General features: G+C 39.5%; 1 protein-coding gene across 1 annotated transcript; it reads right to left on the bottom strand.

Moving 5' to 3' along the window:
- Positions 1 to 195: 195 nt before the first annotated feature.
- On the bottom strand, positions 196 to 13,660 carry LOC311098609 (NACHT, LRR and PYD domains-containing protein 3-like; the record flags this gene model as incomplete). The annotated part of the gene is made up of 8 exons (XM_084139141.1): positions 196 to 2,226; positions 4,412 to 4,455; positions 4,706 to 4,870; positions 5,184 to 5,357; positions 5,687 to 5,854; positions 8,293 to 10,159; positions 12,925 to 13,113; positions 13,393 to 13,660. 8 exons carry the CDS (start codon positions 13,658 to 13,660, stop codon positions 1,694 to 1,696), a joined length of 3,408 nt encoding a protein of 1,135 aa, XP_083995267.1. The 3' UTR covers positions 196 to 1,693.
- Positions 13,661 to 14,591: the final 931 nt, after the last annotated feature.

Here is a 14,591-nt window from a genome sequence, read left to right as displayed (position 1 = left end):
TTTTTGTTTAAAATAAATGCACTGTTGGTTAAGGGCTGTAAGTAAGCATTTCACTGTAATGTCTGCACCTGTTGTATTCGGCGCATGTGACCAATAAAATTTGATTTGATTTGATTTGACTGCATGCAACCTCTCCACAAATATACCAGCACAGAAACATATTTGGGATTTACATTTTAGAATGTATACTAAAGTATCAGGTACCTTCTCCTGGATATCTGAATATAGTTCACATAAGAGTCAAATACACTTCACATGGTGGTCAAACATGTCATAACATACAGTAAATACAATCACATGGTGGTCAAATATGTCATAACATACAATAAATACAATTCACATGGTGGTCAAACATGTCATAACATAAATACAATCCACATGATGGTCAAACATTTTGTAATATAAATACTCAAATTTCACAAACGATAGGCCTTACTCTTGCTCAGTTAAATGTCATTTAGCAGATGATCCAGAACTACTTACAGTAATGAGTTCATACATTTTTCATACTGGGAATTGAACCCACAACCCTGGCATTGCAAGCACCAGGCTCTACCAACTGCGCCACACGGGATACCTTCACACGCTAGCGTGGGCCAGATGCCCTTGGGTTGTTGGATTAAACAAATATAATTTTAAACAAATATCTCCATGTTTCCCTTTCACATAATCAACATGGCATGAATAATATAAGTTGTTTTAGTATAGGAAAATCATGAATAATTAATTGCTAAAGGTATGTTTACGAAACTCCTGATGTTGCTGTCATATAAACTGTGGTAAGACAGTTGTTCAGTCTTTCCTCAAATGAAAGGGACTTGGGAAACAACCAACATGGCAAGGAGGCTTGGCAGGACACACCCATTCGGGTAAGGTACCCTTCAGTGACCCTTTGGTCACCTGTATTTTTGTCTCTGTGTGTGTTCTGTTTCATTCTGTTCTGTAGTACAGATGTAGGATCTTAATTTGATCACCCTGTTGCAGAATAACTATCCTGCGATCTTAATTTGAGCCAGTTTGCTACAGCAGGAAAATAATCCTGCAGCAACACAAGAGTGATCAAATTAATATCCTACACCTGTAAATTTTTTCAGTTTTTTATTTCAAGTGTGACATCTTCAAATAACATAAAAATAGTATAATCACACTGATCACAGTGTATACAGGGATAACTGTCAGAATTACCTAATAAACAATACTTACTCTCTTCCAACAATTAATAATATCAATACATTCTGCAAAATAATATATCCAATGGTATTTTTTCCCCTTTGGTAGTGAGTCTTTTTGTCTTTCTCTCAACAGTCAATGTTCAAAATCTATCAGGTATAGTTTTTTTGTGCATCAACAGTGTTCTGAGTGTAACCAGTAGCACTACTTGGAGTTGTAGCTGTCTCTGTCTGTGTATTTGTCTCACCAGTAACAGGTTGACTTTACTCTGTAGTTGGGTTGCAATCCTGGTGTCTGTAATATACTGTACCTCCAGTGTCATGTTGAATTTGTGATAATCGGTCACACAGAGTTCATGGAAGAATATGTACCATGAAAATTCCATTCAGAAAATGCCATTCAGTGTAATTGAGATCAACAGAAGCAGAGTTGTTGTGTCAGCAATTTCACAAAACACTCTACAAATATCATTATTTACAAACACCAATAATAACAAGACTCCCGCTTTCCTAATGCAAAGTTTTTACCTCAGAGTCACTGAGGAGCCACTTCCAACATAAAACCCTGGGTAGAGGGGCTCAGTGAATTTGGTGTGGAATGTGTGCAGGTGTGTCCGTATGTTAGAGGAGACTCTGCAGAAGGACAGAATGCCGGCCTGCCAGTCCAGATACACTCCTACTCTGTAGTAAGGGGAGGATTGGACAGGAAACTCATTGCAGTTATTATTGTGCCAGGTAGTGTTACTGTGATTAGAGGACTCCAAACTCCAGGACTTACGATTGTATCCAAGCACACAGTCTTTACGCCCTCCTGTCCTGCTGATTCCTTTATATGCCATTCCTATAACAGCCCATTCCCCATTCCAATCTGCCTCCCAGTAACAGGGCCCAGGCCCAGTCAGACCCTCTCTACACAGCACCTGTTCACAGTTCCCAAATCTCTCTGGGTGATCAGGATACCGCTGCTTCTCATCCACCCATGTCACCTTTCTGTTCCCGTCAGACAGAGAGAGACGTCTGTGTGCTGTGTTTGGGTCCAGTGTGAGATCACGTGCATCTGAATGGGGAGATAAAGACATAACTGATCACAATTCATCAAATTATCCAACAATGAAAAAAAGCAACTAAGAAAAACTTAAATGTCCAAGTTGGCTGGACTTAAAATTGAGAAAAATATTGAGAGACATGGAATACTCCACTAACTCAATGATATTTGCTAAATGTTGGTTGAATTAAACAATTATAACTAACATTAATTACTAACCGTAATGGCTGAGTTGATCACATAACGAGTTAAGTTTGCAGAGACCCCAACTTAAAATATTGTGTTGGCCTAAACATATTTCCCAGTTACATTTTACTTTATTTTATTCAGTTTACTTGTCAGGGACCGGTTTACAATTAAAACATACATTTCAGAGGCTGAAATGTTATGCATTAAAACCAGATATAGCTAAAAATAATAATAATATATGTGGATTTGTTCTCACCATTAGTGAGATTGTTGTACCTGTTTATCTGGTCTGTGCTTAGTATACAAATATCTAAATGAACCCACTGTCTAGTCAATTAACTGGATCATGACGGAAACTAGAAAGGAGTCAAAGTGGAACATTCCAACGGTCTCATGAGTAAACAAAAACATGGTTTTGAGTTGATTTAACTTTCCCCCAACTATCCACAATAAAAAAAAGTTCGGTAAATCAAAAAGACTGTGGAACTAGTTAAAAAAAACTTTTTGAGTTGGGCTACCTCAGTTAATTTTTTTTACAGTGTATTATTGTCTATAATACCCAGTGGTGTAGTGGAGGGTAAATGCACGTAAACACCCTTAAACCACAGTTTTTATTTTGCGTGAACGTTTGACCACTTTTTGCGCAAAAATGTATTGAAATTTAATTCACCCCGAACGGCAATCATCGTTTACCCACTTATTGTTTTTCCACTACATCCCTGATCATACCTCCAGTGTTATCAAAGTTTGAATTTGTGGAACATTTTCACGCTGGGAGAAATTTTACAGCATTATGTCACAGTCAGAACGATTGGGAACTATTTCACGCTGGGAAGATTTTTACATGACACCGGGATCATACTGTAGGTGCCGGGCCTCGCCCAATTTAACCCCTGTGTATAAGGTGTGTAATTGTCAGTGATTTTCTTTTTCTTTATTGCCTTTTGTAGATATTGGTCCAGCTAAAAATTATTAAGATCTGGGCCCGGTTTCCCAAAAGCATCTTAAGGCTAAGTTCATTGTTAGAACCTTCGTAAGAGCATCTGGACATTTCTGAGCCATTTCCCAAAACCGTCTTTATTAACGCTGCACTTGAAATCGCTCGTAATCTAATGCCTGCCTCAGACCATTCAGTAAAACAGCTAAATGTCTCGTTAAATCCCGCGTCACTTTACACACATAAAATCTCAGCTAAACATAGAATTAAGATGTTTATCTGTCTCTCTGTGACCACCGAAAACTTTATAGTTGAATATAAATAGCCTAAAAAGTTTGCAATTTTATAAACAAGCGAAGCAAGGATGCATTTTTTTTAAAAGAAAGGAAAAACAAAATTATTAGGCTAAATTGGTATTAAATATCGTAGTATTAAGCCATTTGGCTACATCTGAGCTGCTTCAATATTCATATTAGGCCTATAGGTTTTATCTAAAAGCTCACGGATTTCACTGTAGCCTTGCCAATAACCTAAAGGTCAACATATTAGGTCTATGGTAATGTCGCTTAACTTGCTACTTCATGTTTAATTATTTTTAATTGTTTTATTATTTGATTGTATAATATCTGTAGGCCTACTTGAAGCCCAATTCCTGCTTGCCATTAGGCTACAATGATTAGTTGAGCAATTACGAAAACCATAGCCATCATAACCTATCCTATTTTTAAGTCACGTTGATATTTTCTATAGTGAATGAGGGAAGGAGCGACTTTGAAATGCTGAATTTACATAATCAAACATTGAGATGGCTGTATTTCACAAACACTTTGATCAGTTATATTTTTTTATTCAGATGTGTCCATCAGTAAGCTCAGAGAGCAAGTGTACAATGGAAATGAATGGGATAAAGGTCCTCTGTAGCTCAGCTGGTAGAGCATGGCGCTTGTAACGCCAAGGTAGTGGGTTCGATCCCCGGGACCACCCATACACAAAAAAAAAACTGTAAGTTGCTTTGGATAAAAGCGTCTGCTAAATGGCATATTATTATTCGTCCCAGCAATCAACACTCACATTTAATTTGCCCTGGTTGGGTTGCGAAATCTCCGGATCCCATGCTGTAGGAAAAGCAAATGAATAACACACACACACACACATGCACACAAGCACAAACACACACAAATGAATGCAAGCATGTGCATATATGAAGTGCATTATGGACACTGCAACAGAGACAAAGAAAGAGCTTCAAACACATAACTTTACTAACTTAGCTGTTCTCACACAACTTTACTGGTCTGTTCTCATACTGGTTACTGGATGTTTGGCTAGCAATACATGAGAAAATGCTCTAATGTTACAACATACTTGAGTTTCTCCAGTTTACAGCAGGGATCCTCTAATATAGCAGAGAGCAGATTCACTCCTGAGTGATTGTAGCTCAAGTCCAGCTCTCTCAGGTGTGAGGGGTTTGACCTCAGAGCTGAGGCCAGAGAAGCACAGCCTTTCTTTGCGACTCCACAGAATGACAACCTGCAGAGTTTATCATGAGTTTACATCCTCTAGTGGAGAAAGGGTAAAATGGTAGCTGAGTATGTCTTCCTCAATCACTTAAAATGTGACATTTGTATTTTAAAAATAATTATATTTGGTAATAATAATAATATTATTATAATTAAATACATTAGAATGTAATAAATATTGCATCTTAATTTATGATCAAATATTCTGTTATCTAATTAGATAACTATGAAGTTTAAATTCAGCTGACAGATTAGTCTGATGTTGTCCTCTATACATATGGTTGATAACATAAGAACTAGTTAACTAATGCAGGAATACTGACCTCAGTGTCTCAAGTTTACAGTGTGGATTCTCCAGTCCAGCAGAGAGCAGCTCCGCTCCTGAATTCCGCAGGTCATTGTCACTCAGGTCCAGCTCTCTCAGGTTTGAAGAGTTTGACTTCAGAACTGAGGCCAGAGAAGCACAGCTTTTCGCTGTGACTCCACAAAATGACAACCTGCAGAGTGTATCATGTGTTTAAATCTTTGAGTAGTGAAAGGGGAAAATGGAAGCTTTGTATGTCTTCCTTAAAATATATTTGAATATTTTAAATAATCCTATCAATTATTGATCACATTATTTAATATAATAAGTATAGCATCTTGAAAATAGAATTGTATACTGTAGAATAGATTTGAAATCAAATGTTCTCTTATGTAGTTAAGTAGCCTAACTATGACATTTACATTTGGCTGAGACCAAACACATTAGTCTGATATTGCTGAAAGGGGAATAAATGTGGATATGAAGAACTATCCAAATGTGAACTAATACAGGAAAACTAACCTCAGTGTCTGAAGTTTACAGTACGGATTATCCAGTCCAGCAGCGAGCAGCTTCACTCCTGAATCCATCAGGTTGTTGTCACTCAGGTCCAGCTCTCTCAGGTGGGAGGAGTTGAGAGCTGAGGCTAAAGCTTCACAGCATCTCTCTGTGAGGTTACATCCATTCAGCCTATGAAAGGTAAAATACTAAACTATCACAGTTATACAAATCTAGTGAACAAGTAGCTTATAATTTGATAAAATTGTGAAAATAATGAACATTGGAGAGTTTAATTCCAAAACGCTATATATCCATTTTCAGAAATGTTGGTAAATTAGCTTTGATTGTTTAAAGAAATTATGAAAGAGATTGGTGTGTTTTTTCACTATCTAATCATGGCATGGTGTTGTTCAATGACAGACATGTATTTGTTTAAACTATCACTTGATGGTTTCATTTCAGAGAGACAAATAATCATGTTTTTTTTGCTAAATGCTACAGTGCCATCAGAAAGTATTCACACCCCTTGACTTTTTCCACATTTTGTTGTGTTACAGCCTGAATTCAAAATTGATTAAATTGAGATTTTTTGTCACTAGCCTACACACAATACCCCATGATGTTGAAGTGGAATTATGTTTTTCGAAAGTTTTACAAATTAATAAAAAATGAAAAGCTGAAATGTCTTGAGTCAATAACTATTCAACCCCTTTGTTATGGCAAGCCTAAATAAGTTCAGGAGTAAAAATTAGCTTAACAAGTCACATAAGTTGCATGGACTCACTCTGTGTGCAATAATATTGTTTAACATGATTTTTGAATGACTACCTCATCTCTGTACCCCACACATACAATTATCTGTAAGGTCCCTCAGTCGAGCAGTGTATTTCAAACACAGATTCAACCACAACGACCAGGGAGGTTTTCCAATGCCTCACAAAGAAGGGCACCTATTGGTCGATGGGTAAAAAAAAAAGGGCAAGCATTAAATATCCCTTTGATCATGGTGAAGTTATTAATTACACTTTGGATGGTGTATCAATACACCCAGTCACTATAAAGATACAGGCGTTCTTCCTAACTCAGTTGCCGGAGAGGAAGGAAACCGGGGATTTCACCATGAGGCCAATGGTGATTTTACAGTTACAGTTGAATGGTTGTGATAGGAGAAAACTGAGGATGGATCAACAACATTGTAGTTACTCCACAACACTAAACGAATTGACAGAGTGAAAAGAAGGAAGCCTGTACAGAATAGAAATATTCCAAAACATGCATTCTGTTTGCAACAAGGCATTAAAGTAATACTGCAAAAAATGTGGCAAAGCAATTAACTTTTTGTCCTGAATACAGTGTTATGTTTGGGGCAAATCCAATACAACACATTACTGAGTACCACTCTCCATATGTTCAAAGATAGTGGTGGCTGCATCATGTTATGGGTTTGCTTGTAATCGTTAAGGACGGGGGAGTTTTGCAGGATAAAAAAGAAACAGAATGGACACAGGCAAAATCCTAGACGAAAACCTGGTTCAGTCTGATTAACACCAGACACTGGAAGATGAATTCACTTTTCAGCAGGACAATAACCTAAAACACAAGGCCAAATCTACACTGGAGTTGCTTACCAAGAAGACAGTGAATGTTCCTATGGCCGAGTTACCATTTTTACTTAAATCTACTTGAAGATCTATGGCAAGACCTGAAAATGGTTGTCTAGCAATGATCAACAACCAATTTGACAGAGCTTGAAGAATTTTGAAAATAATAATGGGCAAATGTTGCACAATCCAGGTGTGGAAAGCTCTTACCCAGAAAGACTCACAAGCTCTACTTGCTGCCAAAGGTGCTTTTACAAACTATTGACTTAGGGGTGTGAATACTTATGTAAATGAGATATTTCTGTATTTCATTTTCAATAAATGTGCAAACATTTCTAAAAACATGTTTTCACTTTGTCATTATGGGGTATTGCGTGTAGATGGGTGAGAAAAAATTCAGTTATTTTTAAATTCATTTTGAATTCAGGCTGTAACACAACAATATGTGGAATAAGTCAAGGGGTATGAATACTTTCTGAAGGCACTGTATATATTCGCTTCACTCTCAGAGAAATAAGTAGTACTGTTAGGTTTCACACAGTCAAATGTAACAAATAAATAAATTTTCTATAAAGAAATGTACAAATGATACATTTGTGACATCAATATATATATACAAAATCAATACAGTAATATGAGATCTGTAAAATGTTTACATTTGACATTTTAGTCATTTAGCAGATGCTCTTATCCAGAGTGACTTACAGTAAGTGCATTCATCTTAAGGCAGCTAGGTGAGACAACCACATATCACAATCAAATATACAGGATACGAACATTCCATTCCAGCTAAACAATGGATATAAAAAAAAAAACATTTTCATACACATCTAAAATCTATGAATGAAAAATTTGAGAACAGTAATATTTTACACACACATGAAGGTACCCATTAGCAATCACTTCTGATGAAAAAACACAAATGTGAAAAATTAGTGGATATAGCGTTTTGGAAATAAACTCTTCACATGTATAATATAATTGAATTCTGACTGACGATTATAATATAGTATGATTTCAACTCACAGTGATGTTCTGGAGGCTTTGACTACTGGCAACAGTCTCAGAAGCCCCTTTTCTGATCTGGAGTATTTCTTCAGATCAAACACAACCAGCTCCTCTTCTGAGGTCAGTAACACAAAGACCAGAGCTGACCACTGTGCAGGTGAGAGTTCTTCTCTGGAGACATTTCCTGAGCTCAGGTAGTTTTGGATCTCCTTCACTAGTGAATGGTCATTTAATTCATTTAGACAGTGGAACAGATTGATGCACTTCTCTGGAGAGTGATTCTTTCTGATCTTCTCCTTGATGTACTTGACTGTTTGCTCATGGCACTGAGAGCTGCTTCTCATGCTTCTTGTCTGTGTCAGTAGGCCTTGTAAGTGAGACTGATTGGACTCTAGTGAGAGGCCCAGGAGGAAGCGGAGGAACAGGTCCAGGTGTCCATTCTTACCCCGTAAGGCTTTATCCACAGCACTCTTGTGAAAGGTGATGGCAGGTTTTAATGTAAACTTCCTAAGAATTTTTCTGATGGCAGAAAGGTCTTCGTTCATTAGGTTTACATTGCTGTTGTTGAATGATAGAAATACATACAATGCAGCCAGAAACTCCTGGATGCTCAGATGCACGAAACAGTACACCTTCTCCTGGAACGGCCCATAATCCTCTCTGAAGAGCTGTGTGAACACTCCCAAGCGAACCGAAGCTTCTCTGGCATTAATGCCACACTCTTGCAGATCTGACTCATAGAAAATTAGGTTGCCATTTTTTAGCTGTTGAAAAGCCAGTTTTCCCAGTGCCATAATGCTATCTTTATCCCAGTGTGGATCTCCCTCGCCGTTCTCATTATATTTCTCATTCATCTGTTTAGCATGAAACACCAGTAAACCAAGGAATAATTGAGTCAGAGTCTTTGGTATTTCTCCATTCTTATCTGTACTCAATATGCGCTCCAAAACTGTAGCTGAGATCCAACAGAAGACTGGTATGTGGCACATGATGTGGAGACTCCTTGATGTCTTAATGTGTGAGATGATTCTGTTTGCCAGATTCTCATCACTGAATCTCTTCCTGAAGTACTCCTCCTTCTGTGGGTCATTGAACCCTCGTATTTCTGTCACCTGGTCAACACACCCAGAAGGAATCTGATTGGCTGCTGCAGGTCTGGAGGTTATCCAGAGGCGAGCAGAGGGAAGCAGATTCCCATTGATGAGGGATTTCAGAAGCACATCCACTAAGGTTGGCTCTGTAGCTTTATCCCAGCTCTCATTCTTCTTGTAGTCTAGAGGCAATCGACACTCATCTAAACCATCAAGGACAAATAGAACTTTGTACTTGCTCTCATTGTAGTTTGGGTTTCCTGATTCTTGTAATTTTGTGAAAATCTGATAGAGAAATTCCTTCTCAATCACTTTTGCCTCTTTGATGCATTCATGAACAAGATCCACTAAACTCAGCATTTTCTTCCTCACCAAATTCAGCTCTCGAAAAGGCAGTGAAAATATGAACTGGATATCTTGATTTGCTTTTCCTTCAGCCCAGTCCAAAATGAACTTAAGTACAGAGAATGTTTTTCCAATGCCAGCGACTCCCTTCGTCAGCACAGTTCTGGTAGGTTTGTCTTGTCCACGTACAAATGTAAAGATGTTATTGCATTCGATCAACGTTTCTTGTGTTGCTGCTGGTGTCATGGATGCGATCTCAATCTGTCTTACCTCATGTTCATTATTGACCTCTTCACGTCCACCCTCTGTGATGTAGAGTTCTGTGTAGATCTTATTGAGAAGTGTTTTCTTTCCCTGTTTTGGCACCCCCTCAAATACATGCTGAATCTTGTCCTTCAGTTTGTATTGAAATTTATGTTGGTACTTCTCAACATCTTCATATGAAGGACCTGACAATGGATATACAATTTCAGTTTAGGATTAGGTATAATCAAGGTTTGATTGTGTTTAGCGATTCATTTATCAGTCCCTCCATGATTTTGCGATTCTGCGTTCACATTTTTTGTGTGCAAATCAACAATTTACCCTTCGCTAAGCCGGTGGATAGCAACTGTCGGTAACCAGGCTCAAATCCAACCAGACTCGGACAATGGCAAAAACTGAGGGTTTTCATAAAAAAAGTAATTGTTTAAGTGGCTTAATAATTTAACAGTGCACAAGGGGTACTGATTACTAAAATGCAGAGCTTGTTAGAGTATTTTTTAAATCTGAAATTATACTTTTGTTGCATTGTTTGCTAGCTGGTTAGCTAGCTCATTGGCCACCACTGAAAATGTTGCTAAAGCTAGCTAGCTAGCCAGTTAATATAATTTGTCTTCTCGAAATGTATGTTAGCTAGCTAAGTTAGCTATATATGAATATAACTCTCAACTGCTGTCGACATCAGGATAAGATTTGCAAGCACTAGTTAGGTCCACAAGTGGTTAGTAGCTTTGACTGCATGCTGACAGTGCATTCAGAGCCATCCAGTGGCTAGCCACACTACAAAATTGTGTCATGTGTAACGTAACTAAAGTTCAGGAGGAAAGACCACAAATGAAACAATTTACATTTCCTCCCCGCTTGACAATCAAACTATTTAGAACTCCTCCCCAGGCCCGGACTACCCCATTTGGGGCCCCGGGGCACCGACCTCAATTTTTTTGCAGTTTTAAAGCTAATTTCCTGCAATTCTACACTTCTTGCCATGGGTCAGAGAGAAAAAGGCGTTGTTTTATAGCTCATCTCATGCTATTGTTTATGTTTTGCCATTAGGCTGAGAGACATTTTTGCACCCCGGCGCGTCCGCGGCCCATTCTCAAGAGCGCACCAGCATGCTCTCCTGAGCGCATTTCTCTGCTATTCACGGCCCTTCCCCAAATGCACCAGCACATCTCCCGGCCACATGCAAGCCCCATGCCCCACTCCTCGGTGGACTCGAGAGGCCGTGCCGCCTACCATCGCAGCTGAGTCTCGGATATTCATCCATCGGCGGTAAAGTAATTACTCTTGACGCAGAATCTCATCTGTTCTAAGAATTTCTCCCTACAATCCCGTATTCCCTTCTTCCATGTTAAGAGTAATTTTTTGATAAAAGCTCTGCTGTTTGGCACATTTCATTATGCCATTCATTTCAGCCCACGTGAGGGCAGGCCACACATAGTATCATATGTCATCAGATTGTTGCATTATGCTATTTTCAACCAACCATATATTGGCCACCATACTATTTAGACTCAGACTGGCTTTCTGCCATCATTATGTTCTGCCATGATTGTTTTTCCCTCTCTTGTTATCTTGCTCTCTCCCTCCCTTTTCTTCCACTAAACTACTTCTCCCTCTTTCCCATTGGTTTACTACAGCTTCCCCTCCCGCCCGGGGCTACAACCACATCCACCTCCACGCATGTTGCCCACCAATCTGAAGACACCACGCTCCCGAGGTCCACCATGATGTCATCCCCTGCCACCTCCACTGCCACATATTCATTCCACAACCACCAACTCAGCCCAAACCAGCTCCGGACCTGGATTCTCACCCAGCCTCCACAGATTATGACCTGGCATCCGACACAGACTTCACGTCCCTGCAGCTTCCGCTGACGGCCCAGCAGCTTCCAGCAGTACGACTCTCCCTGAACTGTACCTCCCAGCCTCTGCTGCTTCCTCCACAACCTACCCCCTCGACACCGCCAAGCCTCCATCCAACACAGCAACTTCCTCTGCCCCACTGTCCCAACCATCTCCTGTCTCGGCTGCGGTCCACCAGCAGATCATGCAGAGAAACCTCCACGTCCACGTCCCAGAGCTTCCCTGATCTTCGGCCTTTGTCTGGATTCCTACCGGGATTTCCCATGCATGACACAGTCACCATTTCTACCCGACCCCACGATTCCGCCACAACCAGATGCTATCGCAGTCCGACCATCTCATACGATCACACTCTTCGGCCTTCAACCTCCCGACGTCCTTCTACGCTGAAGCCTGTCCACCCTGTTCATTTGGTTCACATCAGATTAGCCATGACATGCTCCTCCATTCAAATGGTTTGCTAAAGCTACACATCTCCAAACTCTTTCCTCTGGCAGTGCATTTCTGTGACAAATTGGACACAAATATTGCAAATTGCCATGCAAAATGTCAGAATTGTTGCAGCGAAGTCAAGCATTTTTGCCCGCAAATGTATATTATAAAAATGGTGCGAAATTCTGGAGGGACTGATTTATTATTAAAGACAGAATACGAACTTGAGATGCGTGGGGCCAGACGAAACTGTAATCCATGTTTTGGTTTTCTATAAACGGCCACTACAAACTTCAGCTAACTTTAGCCACCGCTAGTTAAACATCAATGAAAGTGATTTGGCCATGAAATTATTAAAAGGCACTGCATACCCCGATCACTCCCATAAATGTTTTGCTAGCAGTGGCGAAAGTCAGCTGAAGTTTGTAGTGGCTGTTTAAAGAAAACTGAACCATAGATTACAGTTTTTCCTAGCCCATACACTGCTTTTAGGGTGAGGAACCATCTAATATGAAGTTGTAAAATACGACCCGTTAATACTACATTCTGGGAATGCAAAGACAAAAAAACAAAAGTATTTTTTTAAAGAAATTAGAAGACATATAGTTGTATTGAATACCTCTCTCCATAGTGTGAGATGTTATATTATTTACCATAATCTGTAGAGTTAACAGCAGTGAGTGTATGTTCCTTAACATGGTCTCCAGGCTCAGTGTGGTTGGAGAGATCTGCAGAAGCATCCTGAACATCCTGAACTGGTACGGTGCTTGTGTTCAGGCTGGGTGTGGGTGGTGTGGCTGATACACCTGCTGTGGCTTGGTGGTCTGTCCCTGACATTGGACCTAGACAAAGCAACATGTATATTAATTGATGTATTGATCAGTCAATGAGGTCTGCATTTGTTTTATTTTGGAGGGACTAAATAATGTATGATAATGTGGTCCTCCAAAGAAGGAGGTAGTGGTGCTGCAATTAAAGAAAATATATTCCCTCCATAACAACTCTTTCCCTCCAAGTTGGCAAACATGTCTGGTTTCAATCAAATTTGCATTTTAAAATGATTAAAGGCTCAAGCATACAGTATGAATCCTGAGCTATTTTACAGTCTGTCTTTAACTTACCAGCTAGATCATTCCGTTTCATCTTCTGCAGAATATGGTGTGAGATCTCCAGAGCACCAGCTTCCCCATAGCTATGCACCATCTGATCCACTGTGTCCTCTCTTTTAGCATTTTCCAGCCTGCTAACTGGGATGGGAGATGAGCCATCCAAAACAGACTGCTTCAGGTACCACTGAAATGTCTTCAACTCCTCATTGGTAAGTTGTTGTAGAATAGTTAGTAACCGCTCTGGAACAGGTGTGGGTGGGGAAGGTGATGAGGTGGCCATTTTAAATCACTTGGCACTATTAAACAACAGAACAAGTCAGAGTTTTATATATAACATTCCCACCTCTATACAAAACACTAGGCTACTGTCAATTTTGTCAATCTGCCGTTGAATATGGCATTATTGGAGGACTGAATAGTTTGGAGGCGCATGTCTTTGGCAATTGGACGAGGGGCGTTCTTTCAAAATGGGGATGGATAGCCTACTCGAACAAGCAAAATTAAGTATGCAGCAGTGGCGGTCGGTGCCGTTTAAAATTGGGGAGGACGATTTTTATTTTTGGATGAGCATGGCCTTATTTCTATTACAGCATATTAGATGACTGTCATTTACTGTATATTCCATTCACCCAGCTCAATGTAACATTAATAGGTTTAGGCTAGCTACTACATGATACTCTAATTTCCCTTACCCATCATGAGGCTGCTACAATCTAGCCTACGAATGAACGTTTACAATGTACCATAACTGCTAACCACTACACACAGCCTCCATCGTTGTGTCACCATATTAACGAACGTCATAGTCAACATAGTTACTAGAAATAACACGTTAGTAAACCCGCTACAATCATGCAGTACAGTGTACAGTCAGAAAGCAGTTTAGCAGTTACACCGGTGGGCCCCGGTGGCAATAAATTAATAAAACCAAAAGCTTACATTGACTTGGAAGAGTTCCAGTGTTGGATAGCCATAGCCAGCTAGCTAACATAGCATCTCTGCTTGAGCCGGGTGTTTGAGCAGGCTAAACTAGCTAGCTGCATTCCCTAGCTAAGTAAGTGAAAGTAAAACAATTATATATATATATATTTTTTTATGCTAGCTCTCTCTCTCGCTTCTCCTTATTTTTTGAAGTAATTAATTTGTTCAAAACTGTTCAACTATTGTCTTTCTCTCTCTTTGAGTCAATTACTCACCATATTTTTTGCACT

The sequence above is a fragment of the Coregonus lavaretus genome (genome assembly GCF_964263955.1).
Source record: "Coregonus lavaretus genome assembly, chromosome: 23".
NCBI lineage: Eukaryota > Metazoa > Chordata > Actinopteri > Salmoniformes > Salmonidae > Coregonus > Coregonus lavaretus.
This window is presented reverse-complemented; position numbering and strand designations above follow the sequence as displayed.